Source organism: Budorcas taxicolor, chromosome 5 (genome assembly GCF_023091745.1).
Source record: "Budorcas taxicolor isolate Tak-1 chromosome 5, Takin1.1, whole genome shotgun sequence".
Classification (NCBI taxonomy): Eukaryota; Metazoa; Chordata; class Mammalia; order Artiodactyla; family Bovidae; genus Budorcas; species Budorcas taxicolor.
In genome coordinates, this window is record NC_068914.1 from 128,460,797 (window position 1) to 128,473,425 (window position 12,629).

A 12,629-nucleotide genomic window follows, 5' to 3' on the forward strand; every position below is an offset into this window, starting at 1 on the left:
GGTTTAGTAAGGCGGCTCAGGTATTTTTAACACAATGTATATCTTGACACTTTAAAGTTATTTTTGTCATAGCTGGTACATAAACAGCTGGCACTGATCTTCAGTCAAATGATAGTAATACTGATCATTTAGTTTTGTTGGTATCTGAATAATAGCGTTGTTTCATAGCTCTGTATTTCCTAAGGAAGTATAATGCTTCTAGTTCTTTCATTACAAATTTGCCCCGTTCAATAAGTTCTTTGATCTTCTCTGGGTCCTTCACATCTTTGTTTTTAAGGAAAACATTCTTCAGACGCCTTTTGAAATAGTCTGCTCCTTTTGGATAGTCTCGTCCAAGATACAGCAGCTTAAAAAAGAAAGATTATGTATTTCTAAACAACCTATGTCATATAACATTTACAAAACTGGCAATATACTTACTTACATTCTTATAAAGATTCAATACTTCTCCTCTTAAAGAATTGGCCATTTTCATTTATCATGGAAAATATCCACTTTTATATGTAATACACCTAAAGAAAAAGAAAAATTTTTACAAATAACTGCATTGTAGTCTTGAAAAAGATTTTACCCACTGGTAAACTGGTACCCTTTTTTTTTTTGCCATTCAATAAAAGTTGACTGCACTTTTATGTTCCAGGCCGTGAGATGCAGCTGTGAACGTGGCAGGTAAGATATCTGCTATCACAGAATTAGCCTCTCCTGAGGGACATTATGAATTGTGGTAAGCTCTGTGAAGGAAACAGAACAATTAGAGAAAGCAGATCCTCATAGCTAGATAAGCAGGTGGACCTCCTCTTACAGAGCGGAACGAGTTAGAAGTAGATTTGGAATCCCAGCTGAGTGTTGTACAGGTTGCTTAATCCTTCCGAGCCTCTTTTCTTGTCAAGAGGGGGAGCTGTCTGCCCTGCTCTCAAGGCAAGGCTCGAACTGTTTGCAGGACACTGGGAAGAGGCCTGACCAAATCAAGCGTGCCCTCCTAAGAAAGGCTAAAGAGTAGGACGAACAGGTGTGAGAGGCAGGCAGGTTCACAGCTAATGGCAAATGGGCAGGAGGATCGGTGATGAAGAGACCAAGTGAAGAACCCATAAAGGAGGTACGTGAGGAGCAGGCAACATCCAGTGGGATAGATAAGCTTAATCTTCATGTGTACTTTGTGCTGCTAGTGAGAGGCACCATCACAGCCTAAACATAGAAAATAATTCCCAATACTTGTGATGGTTGTGGGGGTTAACTCCTAAAATTCATACATGATAAACATTTAGTTTGTGATAGGCCCCAAATGAATGTCAATGCCATTTATAACCTTAAAATATCATAATGCCCATTTGCCCATTAATCTAAAATAACATACCTTTTTATATCCCTCATTAACAAATTTTTAAAATAATTTCATTCAATCTTTCAGAAAAGCTGCAACTCAGTACTAATAACTTTTTTCCCTGAACTATTTGAGGATAAGTTGCTAACATGATACCAAATCAGCCTGAATACTTTGCAGTGCCATCCAAAAGAAATACAGTGCAGGCCACCCATGTAACTTTACTTTTGATAGTCCTTATTAAAAAATAAAACAGCTCTAACTATTTTAATAATGTATCATTTTTATCCAAAATATTTTAAGAAGTGTTATGCCAGACATGTTTATAAGTACCAGTGGCTTAGTTGCTACCATACTGGACAACAGTTTGAGGTACTTTCTATGAACAAGGACGTTTTCTTACAGCACAAAACCACCATCAGAATCAGGAAATGAACAAGCACTGCTATATTACTACCATTGAATCCACAACCCCGAGTTTTGCCCTTTGTAGCAAAAGAATCCAATCTACACTGATTACACATTGCATTTAATTTCCATGTCTCTAGCCTTCAATCTGAAAAAATTCCTTTGAGTTTCCTTGATTTTCATAAACTTGACATCTGTGAGGATCACAGGCCATTAATTTTGTAGAAATATGTCTTGTTTTGATGTTAATTTATGGCTAGACTCAGCTTACATAGTTTGGGCAGAAACATTAGACATGCCTTACTGCACTGCATTATATTATGTGGACACAATTCTAGTCTGTTCCACTATGGCTGAGGTTAGTTTTGACCACTTGGTTAAGGTGGTGTTTGTCAGGACTCTCCACAGTTACTTTTTTTTCCTTTGAAGTTAGCATTTTGTGGGAGGTACTGTGAGACCTAAGTATATGTCATCCAGAAAAACCTTTCATCTTGCAAAAACATTAAAAGTAACAAAGCTTATGGGGGTGGCGGGGTGCTGGGGGGTAGTTTGAGACATACCACTCAAATCCTCTGCAGCTGTAAACAGAGCACCAATTAAAACATAAGTTGGTACCTGGAGAGCTGATCTGAGCCACTCAGATTGCTCTCAGCATTGCTGGAGGATACCACAGAGATAGATGAAGTTTACGAGTAGGAGTAGAGGGGCTGGAGACCAGGAAGGGATCACAGGAGACAGGAGGAAATCCCTGGGGATGATGGTTTTATCATCATGCTTGTGAGGTTTCATAGGTGTAGGTATGAGTCAAATTTATCAAATTGTATTTATACTTAACAAGTGTAGCTTTTGTGTGTCAATTACACGTTAGTAAAACTGTTTAAAAGTAGTGTAGACATGCTGGCAGAATGCTAAGAGTAGGGCTGGGAGATACTGAAGTGCACGTGAAAGTAGACATCTAAACCACAAGGCTGGTCAGTAGGGGATTCAACCTGTAACCAGGTCAACAGTTGTACACCTCTCTGGGAGGAAGCCCTTGTTTTTTTTTTTTACAAATATACTTGAAAGGCTTCTGCTGCCAGTATAGCAACTAAGTGAAGACCTTTTCTTGCTGAAGTTTATATATCTGCTTCTGTGGCTTTTCTTTCTTAGGAAAAAAAAATATATAGGAGCCAACACTGCTTACATGTTAATAATTGTCTGCATCCCCTATTTACTAGTGATTTATGAGTTCACAGTGACAAGTATACAACGTATCAGAACATCAGAGTTCATTAATATTAACTTTGTTTTCCTCCAAAGTGCTATTTTTCTGCTTTTGTGTGTTATCACTTGAACTTTCCTACATAAATGGTAGTCCTTTTTCAAAAAAAAAAAAAACAAAAAAAAAACCTTTAGAAGATCTGCTTAGAGGTTGCAGCTTAGAGACTTTGGGGCTTCACTGCTACTGCTGCTGCTAAGTCGCTTCAGTCGTGTCCGACTGTGTGTGACCCCATAGACAGCAGCCCACCAGGCTCCCCCATCCCTGGGATTCTCCAGGGAAGAACACTGGAGTGGGTTGCAACTTCCTTCTCCAATGCATGAAAGTGAAAAGTGAAAGTGAAATCGCTCAGCCATGTCCGACTTTTAGGGACCCCATGGGACTGCAGCCTACCAGGCTCCTCCATCCATGGGATTTTCCAGGCAAGAGTACTGGAGTGGGTTGCCACTGTCTTCTCCAGGGCTTCACTGAGGGTGATCTAATTGGGCCCTTTATTGGGGAACCTCTGATGTTATCATCTTAGTCTATTCCTCCTGGGCTGGTCAGATTCCCCAGTTAAGAGTCTTCCAATCTTCTGAAGATTTACTAAATTAAGAAGTGGAAAACGACTCAGGGCCTTGCATTCAGCATCATGTATACTCAAATGCACCTAACCTGCTCCCAGTGTGATTCACACTGAGGACACCTCCACACCATAGATTATTGATTCTGTCCAGAAATAAACCTCTAGTCTTCTGAGAGTGAGGCATGCACTTAGAGGTGTTTCTCAAATAGCTTCACTTCATCCTCTCTGATTTACTTCATTCTTCATTTCCAACTCCAATGGCCCTGTTGCAGGGCCTTTTTGAGAATTATGCAGTATAAATTGGGCTTTGCAAGTGTGCTAGGTGACAGTCACCTGTCTTGCAGCTTCCAAAGTTTTACTGTTGTCATCTCCTCCTCTGTTAGTCTAATTTACTTTTTAAATGGCTTACTGAAGATTTAGTGCTTTCAGGAGTGAAATTAGATGGGTCTATCTAACCAGGTATAGCAACAACTAATTCCATTTTTAAAACTTTTTTTCTGAGAGCCATTTTTTGTGTGTTTTAATCTTACTGAAAATGACACTTAAGGAAGAACCTTCTGCTTTTAAAATAATTGTAAATTAAATCTACATTAAATGTAATTTCAAATCAGAAATTACAGCCTGTTTAATTCCTGGCAAAGAGCATAGCTCTATTTAATTCATAATTTGTAAAAGCTTTTAGAAATGTGGCTTAAATTATCTTTAGCTGTTTTTTTTTTTAACAAATTATGCATAAAAAAGGACCTGCCAGGCAAAATAGCTGCTGTGACCGAGATAAATTTGTCCCATTCCTTGATATATTTTTATGAGTTAAGGAAATGTTTTATTACTGCATACTGACCTTCAGGCATTTAAGTTTACTATAGCCTTTAGGAAAAACAGGTTTCCTCGGGTGAACTGGTGAACAATTTAAATGCAGCAGGGACCTGGGGCTGCTCCTTAACCCTGCATAAAGTCATGGAAGTTACTGTTTTTATAAAGAGCCAAATGAGAGTTAGGGACTGAGAAGTTCCCTATCATTCTAAGAAACCTGGATGGAGGTGGGCATACAATCCACATTGATAGCTCTTTCCCAGTGACTTGTGGGCCAAGACTTAACCAACTCCAGTATCGGGTTAAGTGAGAAGGCAATGGTAACCAACTTCAGTATTCTCGTCTGGGAAATCCCAGGGACAAAGGAGCGTGGGGGGCTACAGTCCATGGGGTTGCGAAAGAGTAATACATGACTTAGTGACCAAACAACATCACGGTGCCCAAAGCTATTACTGATCACTCTTCCCCATGAAGTTCAGATTTGACTCAGATGGAGCACATTTCCCCAAAGTAGTTAAGCCCAAAAAGCTTCACACTAAAATATATCCCAACACACTTTCCAGCACCAAAGGATATGTAATCCGAGAGGCAGGTGGCAAGAGATTTTGCCCCCAAAGCTGGTATGTTGCTTGGTTGAGGCCTACCTAGAAGCCAGATTATGAAAGTGAGTTGGAAGAGGTCATGTACGTTCAGAGGGGCTAGGAACTGCACCTGTCTGGAGGTAAAAGTGAACAGAGGAAATGGGCCTTCTTATTCTTGCAGGTTGTAAGACTAGTAGAGAACTAAGTAAGCCCACTGGTATAATCTCATAGCAGAGCAGTCCCCTAGAACACAGTCCAGCATGTTCGAACACATCCATAGCAAATCCTCCTCCCTGGAGGGAATTTGGTGGAAGGAGAACTGGAGCAAGTCTCTCCCCTGAAATCCCACGATATCAAAATTATTTGTGATGGCCATTCACACTTCCTTACTCCCATCAGAGCTGACTGAAGTTCTGTAATCATACACATTAGTTTGACTGAAAAACGTAAAAGCTTAGTTACATACCAGCTTCGGAACTGTATATCAAGTCGACATTAAGACGTTTTTAATCTTGCTACCAGGGATGTGAAGGTGAAATGCCATAGCTATGAAGCAATCTGGATTTCTGTGGGAGAATAACTTTAACCTATAACGACTAGCTCAGTCAGAAATACTTATTTAATAATACCTTTGGTCAATGAAATTGCAAGAGAGACTGGGTTGTGTGGACATAAAATTACAATCAGAGATGAGAAATGGTGGCAAGAATTTTAAAGCATTTCATGTCTGGTCAGGCTAAAATGGGGTTTAAGCCTAAACGGGGTTTAGATCTAAATTCATACGGAATTCAGATACGCTTTGGAAGGTTAATGTCTCAGTCTCTTAATTTCTTCCGGTTTTCCTGTTGGTCTAAGCTGCCAGAGTTTCTTCATGTTGGTAGACCGACATTCGAAGGGTTGTGCTACCGGTTAGTACACTGTGACCTTGACTCTGGGCACAGAATTTAGCGCGTCTTGCTGGGTCTCTGAGACCTCCACCAGTAAGGAATGTTACCCAGGAACATTAGTTCAAATTAGTTCCAGTTCTTGCTTAGAGCGCCTCTTAAAAAAACAAAAAACAAACCCAAAAAACAGCATATACCTTGACGGTTCAGGAAATAAACAGGTGCAAGGAGAATAATCTGAAGGTCATTTAAAAATAAACAACCCTCTAGGAGCCAATTTATTTACCTCTTTTTCTAAACTGCCAATTGAGCCCAGCCCCACGCTGGTCTAAGCGGTGGCGGCCCAGGAAGCCGACCCGGTGTCAGCCACTTGACCCAGTCGCGTAGTCGGCGGCCCCCTTCCTTCTCGAAATCCGCAAAGAAAGATTCGCCCCAGCAAATCTAAGGAAACAGGGAGAGGGGCCGTCAACGTCGGAAGACGCACATAAGCCCTTTTCCTACACCTGCTGGTCCTCTCCCAGAGGATACCGCCTCCAGACTCAAGCATCCGGAAAACAAAATAAGACGCCCCGGCGCGGCACTCACGCACTTTCCGGCACGCCGCAGCCGTAAACGCAACCCTCAGCTCCAACGCCGGAGGCTGTCGACCAAGGCGGGCGGCAGGCTGTAGTGGGGCGGAGCAACCTGTCAGGGAAGTGGGTAGGGCATCGTCCGGAAAAACCCCAGCGCGACTGCGCGAACACAGACGCGGGGCTCTCCGCAGCGGCCCTGGGGCGCCAGTGGGCGGGGCTTGTCGTCCTGACAACGCGGGAGCGTTTGTCCACACAACCCAGAGATCACACTTGGCCGACTACTGAGGTCGTGTATGCCTCAACATGGTGAGCAGGGAACGTAGGGGAGCAGGGTCAAGGGGCGATCATTGATGCTCCTGCGCTGTGTTAAATGATGTGGCAAGGGCCTGTCATATTTTATTAGAGGAGAGCGAGTCGGTTTAGGAAAGACCCCATATCCTTAGCGGGGATGGATCTCTCCTGAAGTATGGCCTTCCATTCGGGGTCTGATGGACCAGAGAGAGAGTCCAGATCTGTTTCTGCAAACGGGGAATGGCCAGTTTGTAGTGTTTTAATCAGATCAGATGATGTTTTAATCTCCAGCTGCTGCTAAATTCAAATATTCTTCTCAATTTAGTTACTCCTAGTAGTGATAGACATTCCTGTGAAATTTCTTTTTTTTTTTAATTGAAGCTTGGTGGAAATGCATAGTTTTGTTTGGTTTGCTTTTTCCGCCTCAGCAATTAATTGAAAGCTGCTACAGTTTACTCTCGGAGAAGGCAATGACACCCCACTCCAGTACTCTTGCCTGGAAAATCCCATGGACGGAGAAGCCTGGTAGGCTGCAGTCCATGGGGTACCTAAGAGTCAGGCACGACTTCACTTTCACTTTTCACCTGCATGCATTGGAGAAGGAAGTGGCAACCCACTCCAGTGTTCTTGCCTGGAGAATCCCAGGGACAGGGGAGCCTGGTGGGCTGCCATCTGTGGGGTCGCACAGAGTCAGACACACTGAAGTGACTTAGCAGCAACAGCAGCAGTTTACTCTGCTTTGAAAATTTATTTTATGTGTTTTTTTGTGGAAATTTGAATTGTTTTGTGATTCAGAGTATGCAACCTGCCTGGTGTTTAAGTACGATAGAACTTCTTGTTTTGTTTTTCTGCACTCTTCAGCTGTCGTGTCTTCTCCAGGAACACAGACCAACATGTAGCTATAACATGTTCTCGTTTCCCGTTTTCTTAAACGTGATTTCCATCTTCTTCAGTGATTAAAACCAGATAGAAGTGGAAAGCGTAATTAGTTAATTATTTAATTCATTAATTAAGGGAAAATATGGAGCATACTCTTTGTGCTTGGCACTAGACTGAAACGAAGTACACAAAGGTGATAATTACAATCTCTCCCTGGTATGGAAGACAGACTTAGCAAATTAATCAGAATACAGTTTTATAACTATAATCATTGAAGTGACTACGATGGAGTAACACAAAGATGGGAATGTTAAAATTAGGGCGGGAGAGGAAAGGGGGACAGGAAGAGCAGAGCAGTGCTTTTCAAGCTGTGTTTTAAAGTATGATGAATTTGCCAGAAGTAATGAGAAGAAACAGGGTGTGGAGATCGTTTATGTCAGGGAGAACAGAAAGTAAATGGATTTTAAACTGACTTAAAGCTGCTGATAAGGGAACAATAGGCACCTATTTATTTTCCAACCAGTACACAAGTTTATTGTTTTTAGATCCCTTTGGCAGTCTTTCTCAAAATGTGGTTTCTGGAAAATTGGAATAAGCCTGGAGTGGACTTGCCAGGTGGCTCTAGTGGTAAAGAACTTGCCTGCCAATGCAGGAGACATAAGAACCACAGGTTCCATTCCTGGGTGGGAAAGATCCGCTGGAGGAGGGCATGGCAACCCACTTCAGTATTCCTGCCTGGAGAATCCCATGGACAGAGAGGGCTGGTGGGTTACAGCCTATGGGGTTACAAGAGCTGGACACTACTGAAGTGGCTTAGCACGCACGCAAGCCTTGAATACCAGTTCAAATGCAGCTTCCAGGAACAGACTGGACTCCAGATCTAAGTGTTAGTTTCCTAGGACTGCCAAGTAACAACATACCACAGACTAACTGGCTTCACCAATAGAAATTTATTGTTTCATAGTTTCAGAGTCTAGAAGTCTTAGATTAAGGTGTTGTCAAGGCTGTTCTCACCCTGCCGGTGCTAGCTTCTGCTGCTTTTTGTCTTGTGGCAACATTATCCCATTCTTTGGTGTTGTCTGAGTGTGTGTGTGTCTGTGTCCACATTTCCCCCTTTTTACAAGGTTTCCAGTCTTATTGAATCAGAGGTCCAGCCTATTCCAGTGTGACCTTATCTTAATTTAATTACATTGACAAGGACCCTCTTTCTAAACAAGGAAACATTTGGAGACACTGTGAGATGGGACTTTAATGTATGAATTTTGAGAGAACACAAGTCAACCCCTACCATGAAGTGAATTACAATGGGGAGAGAGAAGTGAGTGTGTACAATTTTAGCCCAGGAATATGCATTTTTAACAGGCATCCCAGGTGATGCTTATGCTGAGAACTGCTCTACTACTTGATGCTCTTATGATTTGCAGGAAGAATGAGTATATGTGGTTTCCCTGATAGCTCAGCTGGTAAAGAATCTGCCTGCAATGCAGGAGAACCTGGTTTGATTCCTAGGTTGGGAAAATCCACTGGAAAAGGGATAGGTTATCCACTCCAGTATTCTTGGGCTTCCCCTGTGGCTCAGCTGGTAAAGAGTCTCCCTGCAATGTGGGAGACCTGGGTTCGATCCCTGGGTTGGGAAAATCCCTTGGAGAAGGGAAAGGTTACCTTTCCCTGGAGAATTCTACGGACTGTATAGTCCATGGGATTGCAAAGAGTCGGACACAACTGAGCGACTTTCACTTGATTATATGTACTTATCCCAAATCTGCCTCACATTAAAAGCATTAATGAGAGATGACAGTTTGCCCACCTTTAAAATGTGGCTTCTTGGGAACAGGGCCATTGCTGTTTACATATTCTGCTGTATAGAATTTATTTCAAGATGGAAGTATGTTAAATATTAATGATAGCAAGTATGGTAAAGATAAAACACCTTTGTAAAAGTTGTGAGAGTTGAGTCACCATTCTTATTTATGTCATCTCTAGTATCTCAGAGAACTTTGTGTGTAAATCATTAATACATTAATGATTAATCATTAATTATTAAATCATTAATAAATACCTGTTGAATGAATTAGTGAGATATATACACTTTACAAGAACATATAATCTACTGCTTGATGCCAGTTTTAACATTTATATTTTATATACTGATAACCTTATGACTTGAACCAATAACTTCTCTTATACTAGTCTTCAAATGTAGAAAGTATATCATCTTACAGTCATATGATCCCCTACAAATTCCTTACCAGAAATCTAGTGAACACAAGGGCCAAATCAGGAAATCACAAGTAGTGTTACTAAAAAATACTTGTAAATATTTATTGAAATACTGTACTTTCTAAGATCTGAAAAAGCATACCTCTGCTTTAGGACATGTTGCTGAATAGAATCACTTTGCCATAGCTTTGCCTGCTTTAAATTACTGATGCTTTTTTTTTCTGTAAAATCAACAATCTAACTTGATAGAATGACTGTTTCTCTGTGATGTGAAATCATTTCCACACTTTTAGGCTTGACGTTAATACCAATACTTAGTCAATGATTCCTTGTTCTTTAGAACCCTTTAAATCAGTGCCTTCTTGACTGGTATTCTGTTTCATAATCAGATATTTCATTAAACACGGATCATTGATTGTCATAAGAAAGTGTAAAATTTACTTACAAAAGATGCTTCAGTGGGTGAACTATCATAGTGTTTTCTAGACTTGTAGTTCTGTCTGAATTCTTTCCTAAGAAAACCTTTTGAGGTAATTTTAGATTTAAAGAGAATTTGCAAAGAGGGTACAGAAAGTTCCCTTGTCTTTTTTACCTAGCTTCTCTTAATTTTAACATGTTAGGTAATCATAATATTTTTGTTTAAAATGTATGAATTATTTTTTAAATTTATCAATTCTTTTGTTTTTCCAACTTTTAGGCTCCCAAAGCAAAAAAGGTAGGTAGAAATTATTTCTCAAAATAGTTTTAAAGAGCTGACATTGTACAAATCGAATTTTTAAAACATTTTCTGGTAGTTGTATTATAGTTTAAAGAGTTTATACTAAGCTTAGTTTTTAGACATTAATGCTATTTAAATCATTGAATAACCCTTTACAATAACAGGATATATTTCAAATTTGATGTAGAAAAATGGTTCTAATTTCACAAAGACTTTTTTTAAGATAGCCTTTAATTTTTACTTGTGTCTAGATTGAAAGTATTTTATTGTTTGTGCTCTAGAAAATTTTGGATTAAGAAGCTCTTCTTCATTTCAGATAAACCCATAAAAATGTAGGTCCAAAACCTTCTGTGATTTAAAAGTGAACCCTAAGATAATATGTTTCTAAATGGGTTGCATGGTAACATGTACTGAATTTTTCTGTGCTTTGTTAAAATTTCCCTTTCTTAAAAGATGTCTCAAGTAACTTTTTCTCTCTTCACTGAGTAGATGTATACTTTAAAGCAGAGATTATAGTGTCTTACTGGCAAACATATACATAGTTCATTTAACCTAAAAGTTCTTTTTTTAATCAGCTGCCAAAGGATTACCATGCAAAAATGTGATTTCTATTCTTAAAAAATTGGCAACCTGATAACACTGTTCCCATAAGGGAACAATTGGCTAGACAAGTGACAGCTACCCCATTATGGAAATCCTTCCCCTTTTGCTGTAGTCCAGACTATGACCAAATCTCTTTCATTATTTACCTCTCTGGCCCCAATGGGATTTCGATTTGGAATGCCAGATTTAAGTCATATCTGAAGAGTCACCACTCTGTTAATTTACTATCATTTTCTCTTGTGAAATCAATTGTACTATGTTCTGATAGCACGTGAATTCGTACATACCTCTATTATAATACCTGTCATTTTATTGTAATAATTTTTCATTGTGAGCTGCTCAAGGTCAAGAACATGTTTTATTTATTTTTGGATCTATAGTGTTTAGTCTAGCACATAGTAAAAATTCACTGAATGTTTGTTGAATAAATATATAATAACCCATTTACCCTACCATTACTTACAAACACTTGGGCCTATGATTATTTAAGAAGAAATGCTTATATAAATGTGTCTTTGGTATGTATACAGTTAAACATTTTTTCAAAAAATACTGTTGAGTGCCATCAGTTTTTGCTTTTCTCAGTCACTTGAACCCCCTACCAACCTGATACTGTGTTAGGGACTGTGGATATAACTGAGCAACATTTATAAAACGCATTCTTATGGGGAGTATTCTGGAGGACTACAATCATTTATTCGTGGGGTTACAGTGGTTTATTAGTTTGTGTGGACATTTCATTTTTGGCTTTAGATCATGAAATCTTAGAGGCATTGTTTTAAATCTGAAAAGTTTTCACTTAATGATGTCATATTTTATTAATTCTAGGATACTCATCTTTTTACATTTTACATTTTAACGTGACTGAAATTGAGATGTATCTTATGGTTGCTAATAGCTTCCAATCATTGTAGTCCTGGATTGACGTCTTTTTCCTCCAGAGATGTTTGCTTCTGTCAGTCACATGGGCTTACTACCAACCCAGTACTACTTTAAATTCTCTTCTTGAGGGTTTTTGGACCACACTAATGGTATGAGTCAGACTCATGAACTGGCTTGTGGTTTAAATTTTGAGGGATTTTTTTTTTCTTTATTTCTATTCATTTTCAGGATCGATAGATGCAAGTTTCCTTGCTATGTCTTTCTGTATCGTGGGTTCATTTATGTTTACCTAATATCCAGCTGTATACAGGCATCTTCTTTTATATTTGTATCTTCGGAATGTAATCTATTTCCTTTTTTGGTATAATAATTTATACCAGTTTATAATAATTTAAAGGTACATCTCACATTTGATGGCATCATAGATTCTATGGAGTAAATATATCTTGGGGAACTTTTTTTGTTTCAGCACATTGAGATTGCATCACTTCTTTTCACAGCTGTATCACATTTCACAGAAGTATGTCTATGATTTTTATATTGTTCCTATTTTTTGCTACCACATACAAGGTAGAAATGACGACTCTTGTATATAAGACCTTGCAAACATATGAAAAAATAGTGGCTTCACTGA

General features: G+C 39.4%; 1 protein-coding gene and 1 long non-coding RNA gene across 2 annotated transcripts in view; one reads left to right on the forward strand and one right to left on the reverse strand.

Annotated features, from left to right (window-relative positions):
- Positions 1–220: 220 nt before the first annotated feature.
- LOC128048422 (uncharacterized) lies at positions 221–6,473 on the reverse strand. Its single transcript, XR_008199393.1, has 4 exons — positions 6,416–6,473; positions 6,117–6,271; positions 421–512; positions 221–346 (listed from the first exon to the last, which is right to left on the reverse strand). It is a non-coding gene; the product is annotated as an uncharacterized LOC128048422 (long non-coding RNA).
- Positions 6,474–6,647: 174 nt separating this feature from the next.
- DNAI7 (dynein axonemal intermediate chain 7) overlaps positions 6,648–12,629 on the forward strand; it is an 87,869-nt gene continuing 81,887 nt past the window's right edge. The window contains exon 1 of the mRNA XM_052640520.1: positions 6,648–6,708. Within this exon, the coding sequence (XP_052496480.1) occupies positions 6,706–6,708 (3 nt within the window). The 5' untranslated portion in view covers positions 6,648–6,705. The remainder of the gene's footprint in view (positions 6,709–12,629) is intronic.